Raw genomic sequence first — 12,973 nt, 5'->3', positions numbered from 1 at the left:
ACATTCTGCCTTCTGTCATGCCTTAAATTATTGCCCTAGTTGAAACAAGCTAAAATTAAAGCACCTGCACAAGCAGTCTATTCAATATTAAGTTTTATTCTAGAATATAGTTTTGACTTAAGTTTATACTGAGTGTGTGAGAGATTTGAAAACATCAGGACAAGTTAGAGAAAAGCAACAATGGTTCAAACATAAATTTGTACTCTGTTTCACTGCAACTATCAAAAGCTATTCTGTAAAACAACCTTCAGCCTTATTCAGTGGATGGGTAGCTTCAAAAAGTGCTACACGTTAGGATTAGGTGGCGCTTGCTGAAGCGTTAAGACTCCTCCTCTAACCTGCACCAATGTACCGAACTCAAACTGAGAGCATCATATTACAAAGTACGTTTAAGAAATGCTCTACCCAAAAGGAATAAATAATACTTATTCCACCACAAGTAGTGAAAACGTGAAAGTAAACACATGAGTTACCACTGCCTTGCACTGTCAGCTATGCTGGTTACCAATACCAAGCAAATCTTGCTATATGTGTGCATGCTTGACAGGCTACAGCATAGCGAGGTGGGTTATGGGTATGCAAGTAGCCAGTTCCAAGTAATTGCAAGTGCCTTCTCAGGACAAATTATGTACACAATTTTATCACCAGTGTGCATGTGCATTGATAGGTTTGTGCTGTACATTAACTTCCATAAAGCTCATTCATAACCACCTGTAAGTGGACTGTCTCTGCACGAAATATTGTAGGCAGTAGACTTAATACACAAAGTACAGCCAGCAGCATGCTTAACATGAATGCTCCGCAGCGTGGCCTGAAACGGTTTGATTGATGCCAGTGCCACAGAGCTTTGGGTTCTGTTGCCGAAATGTTACCAATACATGCCAACATACTATCCAAGCATACCGAGGTATTATCTCTGCAACAGTGCCCAGCACTTCGCGGCTGGCATCAGTCAAACCAGTCCAGGCCACGCTGCGAAGCGTTCATGTTAACCCTTTGTAGGTTTGCCTATATTTTTGACACGATGATATAAAAACCGGCTGTGGTATATTGATATAAACTATCAAGAAATAGTATAAAACAAATTTCATCAAAATCAAGCCAGTAGTTTACTGAAAAAAAGTGGGACATATATGTCCCACTGACTCGTGAGAGTGTTTTCAAAAAGTGAGAAAACATTGTCCCACTGTCTCATGAAGGCACCATCTCGCCATTTCATCAACGGGTATTCGGGATGGAAATGGCCGAAGCAAGTGGCACAAGGTATCACTTCTGAAATTGTGCTGAGGAAAGTTGTGCGGACCTCATTTCCAGCAGTAGAACAACACCTGCACCTGCACCTCTTGTGAGCCTTCAAAGCACCGTGGTCTGTTCCTGTAAAGCTTACTTCACCGCATGCACCAACCATTTTTTTGTCTATTTTCCTGTCCTTACTTTGTCTGTCGAAATTTTTGAGTACGGCTTGTCCCTAAATGTGTGCCTACTTTTCAAGAGTTATATGATAGCAAGAAAAATATTTCCACGCATGAATATCCGCAATTACGCTGAGGGATGAGCGCGGCAATTTCGCAGGGGATTGAGCTTCAATGCATTTATCGGTCAAGTTATTGCACAAATTTACAAAAACACGTGATGACTAGAAGTATCGCCTCTTTGAAAAACCAGAAAAAGAGGAAATTATCCGGCATTTAGATTGGTAGGTTCTTTCTATCTGAGTAAGAGGAAAATTCAGAACCTATGATAAAAAATTTGTTGAAATTCAGCACCATTTTAACACTACTTCTGGCCTTTGAAAGAATTTTCCTCGGGATTACGAAGACTTGGGTAAGATATGAGTGACTTAGGGTTGCGCTAATTGCAACAGGTGATGTGAGAGAAAATTTTTCCTGCAGACGGAAAAGTAAGACGTATGTGTCCCACTGTCGCACAAAGGGTTAAGCATGCTGATGGCTGTACATGCTAGCAAAAACTGAACTAGTATGAAGTCTTGCAACACAGACCCTAAACCATTTAAGCATGTACAACTGAAGAAAAAAAAAGAGCTCAGAACTTGAAAGGGTACTTGAAAGTGTTTATCTGGCCTATGCATAAAAAGCAATAAAGCTACTCTCTTTCAGCAAAACCAACTAAGATACAAATGTGTGCAATGCCAAGCATGCATGACATTCTCACAGTCACAGGCATATAAGTAAGAAATTATGACACTCACCCGTAAATGCTTTGTGAATATTTGGAGGTCCTTGATGACTAGGTTGAGTTGCCGTGTGATGTTGTACATGAATGTTACCTGCATAAAGGTGGTGCACAACACGCTTACAAGTCATTGCTTTAGCTACAAGAGAGTTGTGAACCTTTCTTCAACACATATATGTATAAGACAGGGCCAAGGTGCAATAAATACCAAGCAGTTAAACATGTTATTAGTATGTAAAACATTAAAGCTCTTCAGAGCTTTCCATATCTTTAGTGCTGCAATTCTGTGCAGACTGTTCACTGTTCACAAGAAAAGGGCTTGAAGTACTGAAATATGTAATTATCAGTGAAGGATTACAATGATCATGCATGAAATAAAGTACAATAATGTTACGAGAAAATAAGCAAGAAAGAGATTAGAGACATTACATTTTTTACATGGTGATTTCGGCCCTCGTAGTAGTATGCCTCCCGGTCTGCGAATTCTGGACTGGACTGTGCCTCTTCCAGTGATCGTTTCACACTATTCCGGAAATCATGTACAGTCAGCCACAGTCGCTCCTGCCAGCTGACAATTCCACGAAATGCTGCAGCAAAGTAACATCGTACATAGAGAAGCAATGGTGGTAAGGCGTGCGCTAGACACTGTCCACTAGCATGTTTTTTTCCAACAGATAGTTGTGTCTCTTGAAGGAATGTCATCATCATCATCATCATTATCCCACTCCTCCTAATGACCACTGAAGGATGGACACTTCTTCCATCGGTCCCCAACTACCCCTGTCTTGCATCTATAGACTCCACCCTATGCTTTCTAATTTATTAATCACACTGAAACACCTTACCCTCTGCTACCCTCAAATGCACTTCTTCACCCTTGTTACTCATTCTATTACAGTAATCCAACTCCACTTCTTCCTATTAATCTCCACCAGAACACTGTGTGTCTATGTGCGTTTTCATTCTCTAGATGTGGTGCCTATCATTTTCTCATTTTCTGCTACATCGTTGTGCGCCGTTTGCATACTCTGTAGAAAATTTTACCGCTACAAGGAGATGAAACACAATGCAAGAAAAAAAAAAGGACAGTTCATAACAGCTTTAATACTTTAAAAACACTTTACAAATTAACTTTCACAGTATTAGTTCTCTAAGCCATATAGTAAATATATAGCATTTACAACATGAAATGGTACTATAGCTATTAGAAGACAGCTAAACCCTGAACATGCTTGGTTCTTATGAAGTTGATAGGTCAGTATCTATCCTGACAGGCAAGAAGCATTTAAAGCAAAATTACCTATCCAATAGATTGCAGTGGGTCAGTTGGTTCTGTGACACGACAAAACACTACAGAGCACCTAATACTTTTGACATGGATATAAAGAACTAAGACCGAAGCACAGAAATGCAGTTTACGTCTAGGTCTTCGTTCCTTGAGCCCATGTCTCTGGTCTTTGTACCCATGTTTAAAGTATTGGTTGCTGTGCAGTGTTTCATCATGTCAAAATTATCCCCAATACTTCACACATGCTCTTTTCTCAATTGCTTGTCTCCATGTTCACCTAGCATACATAGGTCCTTGTGGCAATGCAAGATGTCTGAGACCAAAAATCACAACAGCCCTTTTGTTTAGTTTTGTCTTTGCAATGTGATAAGTCAGTGCTCCCGCTGCAACAGTTTTCCTGCCATCTTCTACAGAGTTCTCTGCAATTCCTGCCAGACACACTTCCAATGCAAACATTGTAGCACCTGTGTCTAAGTGCTATTGACTGTCAAATATTTGTAGGACTTTATATTATAAAAAGGGATCTTTAGGCTTAAGTTTACCATGCATAAAGGGCTGCATTAAACCATAGAATGCACAAAAGCCTTGAATAAGTTCATTAGACACAATGAAAGCTATACTAGTACAATATAATCAGCTTAAATGCCACGATGATTTATAACTGCAACATATGCTAATTGATGGAGTGATTTGTGCTGCTTTATGTTCCTGAGCAGCAGAGGAGCTACATGGTCTTCAAATTAATTTTGACCACTCTTTAATGTTCACACCAAAATGTGTTTGTAGGAGTTTCTGAGAATGCTCCGTTTATTTATTCGAAGTCTTGCAATAGAATACTTGCAATGTTGATTTATTAATTTTAATTCTGTAATAAGAATGCAAGAAATAGTGTTATTTGCCACATAAAATGGCCAACAACAGGCACTTTAAACCTTGGCTAAAGTTTGCTGGGACATCCTGTATACAGAGTAGAAATGTCCCAACTAAATTAGTTGTACAGTGCTCATGGATTGAAACGTGACATCGAATTTTTTAGTACAATAACCGGTGTGCACTATTGTTCGAGATAACTGCATGATGTCACTACGAAACTGGCTGCTAAATATAATGTTGGTTCTGATGCACGCGTTTGAGTCTAAATTATGCTGATATGACAGAAACTCAAGACGGTGAAACAAAGGTATCTGCATTACATAGCTCTAAATTGTGTTTCAATCTGTGAGCATTGTACATAATGGATCATTGTGTTCAGAGCCATGTACCTGGTAACAGAGAGCCTTTTTTTTTAATGAATGTAAATAACAATTTAAATTGTGTATTCATTTAGCAAAATGAAACAATACCAGCAAAATAACAGATGAACTAGAACATACTAACATGATGCCTATATTACAAGTGCAAAATGGTGAAATTACCAGGACTGGGCCATTTGTAGCGTGATGTTGGGGAGTAGGCACAAAGGATGAACAATCTAGTAGTGTCTATGCCATGTTCCGAGACTATATCCTGCATTGACAAAAACAAGCAAAACATGTGAAAATTGCATGGGTGATGAAAAAAAAAAAGCAATATTTCTCCTCCTCAATATTAAACATGTACTGCAATGCCATTCTGCCAGTATAAAAAGAGCAGTGAATAATGAACACTGGACATCAGGCCAGCTGGTGGAGTGGGAAATAACTCACGCAAGGCATACTATGTAGCCTATGGGAAGGGTCACACAGGCTACAAACAACAGATTCTCGAGGCTGTGTCAATCCTGCGCATTGTACATTTGAAACCACCAAGCTGTACAAAATTTCCTACAATACATCTGACACAATTCCACTTTGCCGTACATTGCAGATGAACAGTGATATCTAAACGTAATAACAACAATGTCTTTCTCTTCGAGTATTGTTTACTTTAAATAAGTATATTACTCTGTGAACTCGCGCCACACGTTTATGTTTTTCCAAGGCAGAAGTGCACACAATTTAGTACATTTCGGTTTGTGTATGCGCTCTGGCAACTGCATATTTTACAATAGACATTGAAAAGGGATGCTAAAAAGCAAACATCATTTTGCAATGTTTTTCAATGATCCTGGAAAATGAAGCTGTGCAAATGTGACAATGTTATAAAAAGAGAATATTATAGTTAGCACTAAGCTTGTGCGAATATTCGAGCGCTTCGAATATTCGAATGAATGTTACAGCATTCGAATTCGCTTCGATTTGAATTTAAAGTATTGGAAATTTCGAAGTATTCGAAACGAACGAATAGGTGTATATTAGTCCACATGTAACCCCCCCCCCCTGTAAAGGTGGTTTCACTGCAGTGGAAGGGTGCTATACCGTGAATACACCTATCCAGGGGAAATCCGCACTACCGCGAAGCCCCCCTTCATGGTTAAATGAACATACATCGATTCATCATTTCTAAGTTTAAAAGCTTGTTATACCGGTGTATATGCTCTTAGTAGCGCAAATTTTAAAACTCGACATATTTTACATGTTATCATTTGCATTCTACCGAAAGTCAAATACTGCTACTATTCAAAGTTGCTTCCACTTCCTTTGAACCAAAAAGAGTGATGTTTGCACATGCCTTGTTTCAATTTACAACAAATATTGTGCAGGTTAGTTGGGTCATCACAGATGTGCTCGTTTTCCTTTATAATATTTGATATATACCATTCGAATTTGATGAGAAATTATTCGACCAAATCACTATTCGCTTCGAACCTAAAATTTACTATTCGCACAAGTCTAGTTAGCAATGATATGACTACAATTATGCTCAATAGCCTAGTGAAAGAACAAGTGGTCAAACTTAGCAACCAGCCTTTAGAATCTGCAAAAGTATGTATACCTAGGTCAATTACTAACCGGTGAACCTACTCATGAAAAGGAAATTCATCGAAGACTGAGGATGGGCTGGTGCATATATGGTAGGCATTTTCAACTCATGACTGGCAACTTACCACTGTCCCTAAAGCAGAAAGTGCACAGCCATTGCATTTTCCTGGTAATAGCATATGGGGCAGAAACTTGGAGAATAGCAAAGAAACTTGAGAAGAGGTTAAGAACTAGGCAGCGTGTGATGAAATGGAAAATGTCAAGATACACGAATAATAATAATTTTGGGGGTTTAACGTCCCAAAACCACGATATGATTATGAGGGACACCATAGTGGAGGGCTCTGGAAATTTCTACCACCTGGGGTTCTTTAACGTGCATCTAAATCTAAGCGCACAGGCCTCAAGCATTTTCGCCTCCATCAAAAATGCGGCCGCCATGGCCGAGATTCGATCCCGCAACCTTCGGGTCAGCAGTTGAGCACCACAACCATTAGACCATCTTGGCGGGTAAAAAATACACGAAGACAGCAGAGTGGATCAAAGAACAAACAGGGGTAGCTTATATTCTAGTCGACACTATGAGAAAAAAAAAAAATGGAGCTGGGCAGGCCATGTAATCATAGAAGAAATAACCGGTGGTCAGTTAGAGCAGAGCTGTAGCCAGAAATTTTTTTTTTCAGGGAGGGTCCCTTTATGTATGTTCGTGTGTTTGTATGTGTGCGTGTATATATACACACACAAAATTAAAAATTTTGGGGGAGGGGGTTAAACACGCCAAACCACCTCCCTGGCTATGCCACTGAGTTAGAGCAAGGAGATGGGTACCAAGGGATGGGAAGCGCAGCCAAGGACAAGAAAATTAGTTGGGGTACTGAAATGAAAAGATTCAAAAACATAAAATTGAATCAGCTCATGCTAGACAAAATAATTTGGAGATCATAGGAAGAAGCCGTTGTCCTGCAGTGGGCATAAAAATAGGCCGACGATGATGCTGAATACAACTGTAATTTAATTCTAATTCGTATTTCTTTGATGCTACTATAACGCAAACTTCAGAGACGAGGGACGAAAGAACACAACACACACAAGCGCTAACTTCCAACTGAATTTTTATTGTTTGAGAAACATATTTATAATGATAACCACGTGCCTGCGCTACTTGACCTCCACAACCCACGACACCCTAAAGTGATAATGGTAAGCTTACTATCTAAAAGTCATTGGTAACATGCAAAACCAAAAACTTATACATGATTCACCTGGCACTACCAAGTGCTGCACCTAGAAAGCACTGGAAAGTGCACTGGAAGGCTGGAAAGTGTGGCACTCCGATAAGTGCGACAGCTATTTTTCTCTCTCTCTCTCTCTCTCTCTTTTTTTTTTTTTGCATATTGGTTCCTTCTTTCTTTTTTTTTTTGCAGAGACAACAGGGAGCCACATTTAATTGATATAACCGATAATGAGGCACACGAACCTTGTATTAAGTTGTTTATTTCACCACAAAAGGCACACAAATGTGCATGGTGCAGTGGCAGCTGACTGTTATGTACAATATTTTGTTAAAACTGGTATCGTTATAAGTGTGTTCGACTATGAACGTCTACCAGTACAGCCACAAACTGCTTGCAAAAAAGATCATGTGACAACTGGAATAATAATGCACAGCCTGCTGCAAAACATATGAAGCCAGTTTGCCATTGCCAGTAATATCCAACATAACTTTGACTTTTTTCTTATTACAAGCTCCAAGTAGAGCTTGAACATGAAAGCCCAGAGAATACAGTCTAACTACACACATTACACGACCAAACCACATTGCTTACCTCTGGCTTAACACCGTTGTGCTTCGACTTGCTCATTTTTTCCCAGTCCATAAGGACTGGTTCTCCAGTCTCCTTGTGGAATAGCTTGGTCCCCTCTTCAGTGTGCACCAAGCAAAATGATAAAAAAATAAATTACAGACTATTTACAAAAATAACGAAAGCGTGTCACGTGTGCTTTTGTTTTAGATCACACGTAATGTGCTTTAGATCCAACGATATAGTTAATCTTACTATTTTATGAAAATGATTAGGAACAGCAACTCACTCTGAGCTACTGCTTCACGGGGCAGGTACCGGCCAGTGCTGGCAAGCTTGAAAGTTTCATTCACCACCATTCCATGCACGAGCATCCTCACAAATGGCTCTTTGGCTTCTGTCAAGCCCAGGCTATGACAGAAGTGGTTGATGAAACGAGCATAATACAGGTGCATCACAGCTGTGTGGCAAAACACCACGAATCAGGATGATGAAAAAAAACAGCTAGATTAACTTTAGAATCCTGTGTTTCAAAACGATAGTCATTGCTACTGAACTCGCATATTATTTAATGAATGTCACCACAGTATCACAGTGTACTAGAAGACATCTTAAGTTTTAGTTAAACAAATCATGCACAATGAACATTTTATACACACAAATGCATGTATGCCCACACTACATAGATAGACACACTAAAGAGCAATTTACATTTTGCTCCTGCTGAAGACAAACTCACAAAATGTGTGCCCTAGAAACGAGTGTACCAGCATTCAATTTTCCCAGTTACTTACAGCGTGCTCATGAAAATTCAATTCTGAAGTTTTACGTGCCAAAACCATGATCTGAATGCAAAGCATGCCATACTGGGGGACTGAATTGATTTTTGCCTCCTGCATTTCTCTAATGCGAGCATATGCATATATGAGCAGTCTCACGTTTTGCCCCCATCAAAATTCAGTCACCACTGCCAGGACCAAATCTATGACTTTATAGCAAGTGCAAGGAAGCAAGACAGATACAATGGTGGGAACCGTGTGGTGCTGCAATCCTTGGCTAACTCAGTGCCTTATCGCTGACCAATGTGTGTGGCCAAGAATGAACTGAACGTTCACTTATGGACCCACTCCTGCATCATGTGCCAGCAACGTAAGAGTGATCACCATACAGTTCCAGCCATCAGTGCATACCTTATGCTGAGTGCAAATTTTAATCATGTCCGGGCCACCACTGTAGCAAGTGCGAGGAGGTGTGGCAAAGACAAGCCGTGTTGATGTTCACTGAAGACATCTTTATCCACACACTCCTTACTCAATCACCTAGACTCTATTATATGCGCTCGCTTCTTGTGGGCAACTGCCCAGCGTTGACTGCTACAGCCTCGGTTTCCATAGCCACCGACTCCTGTATCTCAACAAGTGTCAACATATCAAACCTTGATGAATTACAGTTGAGCCTTGTTATAACAAACACTCACATAGCGAATCATCAGTTACAGCAAACAAATTACAGTCGAAACCCGCGATAACGAAATCCCGAGGGAACGAAATTCTCACCGCAACGAAATATTTTCGGAGCACCGGCAAACGCCAATAGGAGTCAATGCATTTCATAACTCGCGACAACGAAAGATATTCATACCGCAGTCCCTCATTAACGAAATTTTTGAAACACGAGTGCGCAAATAATCTACTCTCGCAAAATTAACTACATTCGAAAACTGCTGAAATGCATTTGTGGTGAGCGTCGGAGCCCGCAAGTCCAAGTTGTGTTTACATTCTCATGCCTCCAGTGTAAGAAATGATACACAAAGTAAGGTTCACGGAACAGAGTTTATTTTAAGTGCGGGTGCGGAGGCGTGAGAATGTAAACTAAACTTGGACTTGCGAGCCCCGACGCTCGCAAGTACAAGTCGACGGTACTGGTGACAGCGCAGTGCCGGCGTCACTGACCTGTGCATGGGGCGAACTTTGTGCCGTGGCAGACGAGATTCCCGATCGAGAGGCATGAAACTGCTGCATGGTAAGGCCCGCCAAAGCAAACTTACTGAGTTTTGGAAATAAAATGTGTTTTTTTGTAAATTCCATGTCTTTTCTGCTGCATTCTCGCGCCTACGAAATTCCCGCAAGAGCGAAATTTTGTGCTTTCCCCGCCGATTTCGTTATTGCGGGTTTCAATTGTATGAACTTTGGTTGGTCACAATTCGTTACAGGGACATTCTTTTGATAACGAAATCAAAACCGTGAGAGCCACAGTGATATTGGCTGTAACGAAGAAATATTTGGTTCACGCAAAGCTCAAAACTCTAAAGGTAGCATAAAAAGCAATATAAATATTGAAAGACAATTCACAACCACATTTCGTTTAAAATGTGGTCGTGGCATTAAAATTTTGGTTTAAATGTGGTGAGAAAAGCTGGAGAAAATTTGTCAAACGAACTTCGTTCTGTTGTATTTTCACCTTGTCATGTTTTGTTCTATTTAGTTTGAAATGCCACAAGGAGAAAGGTAAGCATTACCTCATTTACAGTGGGTTTGAAGCTAAGAATAACATGTTTTTGTTTTTAGGTTTTTTGCGCGAGCCAGACTGCTGATTTGTTAGAGCCAATTTTTGTCTCCACTGTTACAACGAATATCGGATACAAAGCGTTGTTAGCCATCACTTCCCATAATCCTGTTGTGTATCTAACATGGTAAACTTTAAGCAACATAGTCAAAGTGTGATCTACAGCCATTGTACTAGGTGTCAGCAGCAGATAATAACTATGGCTCTGCATTTGTTGGCCTCTTGATGACGGTATTTACAAAATTATCAGTAGAAAAAATAATAATGAGCAATTGGACGGCACCTTGCTCCGAGAGTTTGCAGTCAAAGCACCACAAACATGTGAATGAAACTGCAACTATTCTAGCCAGAGTGTAGCACACAACATAGGCGAGTCTTTCAGGTGACATCAGCAGTGTTGCTATTGGTTATGTACGAGGCCAATACTACATAGGTGCTCCAAGCAGCTTCTTACCATGCTCAAGGCCACCAATGTAGAGGTCAACAGGCATCAATTCACGTGACAAAGCTGGATCTACAATGTTCTGCTGATTTTTTGGATCAAGAAAGCGCAGGTAATACCAGGAACTGTCAACAAATGTGTCCATGGTGTCCGTCTCACGTGTTGCTGGTCCATGACACCTGCATTATAATTATCCAATCTAGGTGCCTCAACCAGTTAGGACTAGAAAAATGGCATTAAGAGCATGCAAAGGAAAATGATACTAAGTACATTCAGTAATGACTTTTCAATATAGTACTTTGAAAATAATTTCATTCAGCTTATAAACCAACATAAAGATGGATTCATGTACAATGTCATGCACAGTTATAGGTCATATAGGTCACAGTGACATTCTGCACGGTGCTATAAATTAGTTACTGCAGGCACAAATAAAGTTTGTTCCAATCCAATCCAATATGTACAAATTCAGACTTATAACCCTTTGCCACAGCTTGTACTATTTTACAAAAATTGTTCTGCCAGATGTATGCTAGGACAATTGGGTCATAGCATGCTTGCTAAGCATCAATTTTATAATGCAATGCAACCAGTAATGTAATAATTGTAATAATTCAAAACAAATACATTATAGTTCATTCAAGTTTTTTACAGACAAGAGCACCCTGATATATCTGAATTTTTGATGCACGAAATCATGATTACTTATACTGCTTCAGAGAAGCCACAGCTATTTTCATAATATACAAGACCTGGGACATGCTGTGCTGAGCCAGTCATGGGCACCACACAATGGTGAAACACCTTCCTTGGTTACCTTGTCCAAAGGAGGTAGCTCAACTGGAAGTTGCTCGTATGGCACAGGAACAACCTGTGAAATTGTTGCCAGCCCAAGAGCTTTCATTCAGACCCTCCCCATTTATCATCACTGAAGTACTATTAGCCAATTGTCTATATAGTTCACATTTCTTTACACATGGTACTTTTAAAAACATTGTACAGATTTTTAGCAGATTTTATCCTGATTTTACAAGCATAATGCTACTGTCTTTAAAACATCAGTATTGGTGTTAGTATTCACTCTTGAATTTTACTCAATACTTACCTGCTTTCTTATTTTCATACTCGGAGCTCATACACAAGGGACAGTAGTGCCATAAGAAGCACTGATAGCTCCCAAATGTAGTGCAATCAGCAGGACCAGAATGGTGCAGCCATCTTTTGTCTTAGCATGCCCCTTTTTAAATAACAAAAACCCTCAATACAACTCAGTAACAGCAATGATGACAAACAATTGAAAATGCAGCCAGAAGTTGCTTACACTAGTAGATCGATTTCTAAATCTAATAGACGGTTCAATGAAGACAGTAGAGTGATCCTTAAAAGACGTGCCAGAGATCGACAGAAAGATTTCTTTTCTTTTTTTTTTGCCGCACATTATTTGTATGAGAAGTTATCATTTGTGCGGTAATCGGTAATAAACTCTTCAGATAAATTCTCTAACTCTTAATTACATTAAAATTGCAAAGTCAGTGCAAGACAGTGCTTAAGGGACATTTACTCAGTAGTTACACCCTCCAGCAAAAGTTTGTGGGGCACAAAATTCGCAAGAAAGCTATATTCCCGCTTTGTCTCTGAACGTAGCCTCCAATGAAATGTTCCAGTCTGTAGTAGTTCTTGTGACCTACACAGTTACCCGCCAGGTTAGAAGTGTCATTCACTAACAGAGCCGAAGTTCGCACTTGCAGTGGAGCCTACATCCCATAAACGTTTGCGGTCAGGTATACCTTACACCTAGCACCACATTTATCTGTTTATATAAATGTGGTACAGTAAAATGGAA

At 39.9% G+C, this 12,973-nt stretch overlaps 1 protein-coding gene across 1 annotated transcript in view; it reads right to left on the bottom strand.

Moving 5' to 3' along the window:
* Positions 1 to 12,973, bottom strand: part of LOC119405419 (leucine--tRNA ligase, mitochondrial) — a 53,917-nt gene that overhangs the window by 8,575 nt on the left and 32,369 nt on the right. The window contains exons 11-17 of the mRNA XM_037672260.2: positions 11,883 to 12,001; positions 11,143 to 11,309; positions 8,413 to 8,583; positions 8,148 to 8,242; positions 4,897 to 4,987; positions 2,623 to 2,780; positions 2,210 to 2,287 (exon numbers count right to left, since the gene is read on the bottom strand). Of these exons, the coding sequence (XP_037528188.1) occupies positions 2,210 to 2,287; positions 2,623 to 2,780; positions 4,897 to 4,987; positions 8,148 to 8,242; positions 8,413 to 8,583; positions 11,143 to 11,309; positions 11,883 to 12,001 (879 nt within the window). The remainder of the gene's footprint in view (positions 1 to 2,209; positions 2,288 to 2,622; positions 2,781 to 4,896; positions 4,988 to 8,147; positions 8,243 to 8,412; positions 8,584 to 11,142; positions 11,310 to 11,882; positions 12,002 to 12,973) is intronic.

The sequence above is a fragment of the Rhipicephalus sanguineus genome, chromosome 1 (assembly GCF_013339695.2).
Source record: "Rhipicephalus sanguineus isolate Rsan-2018 chromosome 1, BIME_Rsan_1.4, whole genome shotgun sequence".
NCBI classification, from domain to species: domain Eukaryota; kingdom Metazoa; phylum Arthropoda; class Arachnida; order Ixodida; family Ixodidae; genus Rhipicephalus; species Rhipicephalus sanguineus.
The sequence above is the reverse complement of the archived record's forward strand: the minus strand, read 5'-3'. Positions and strand labels throughout refer to the sequence as shown.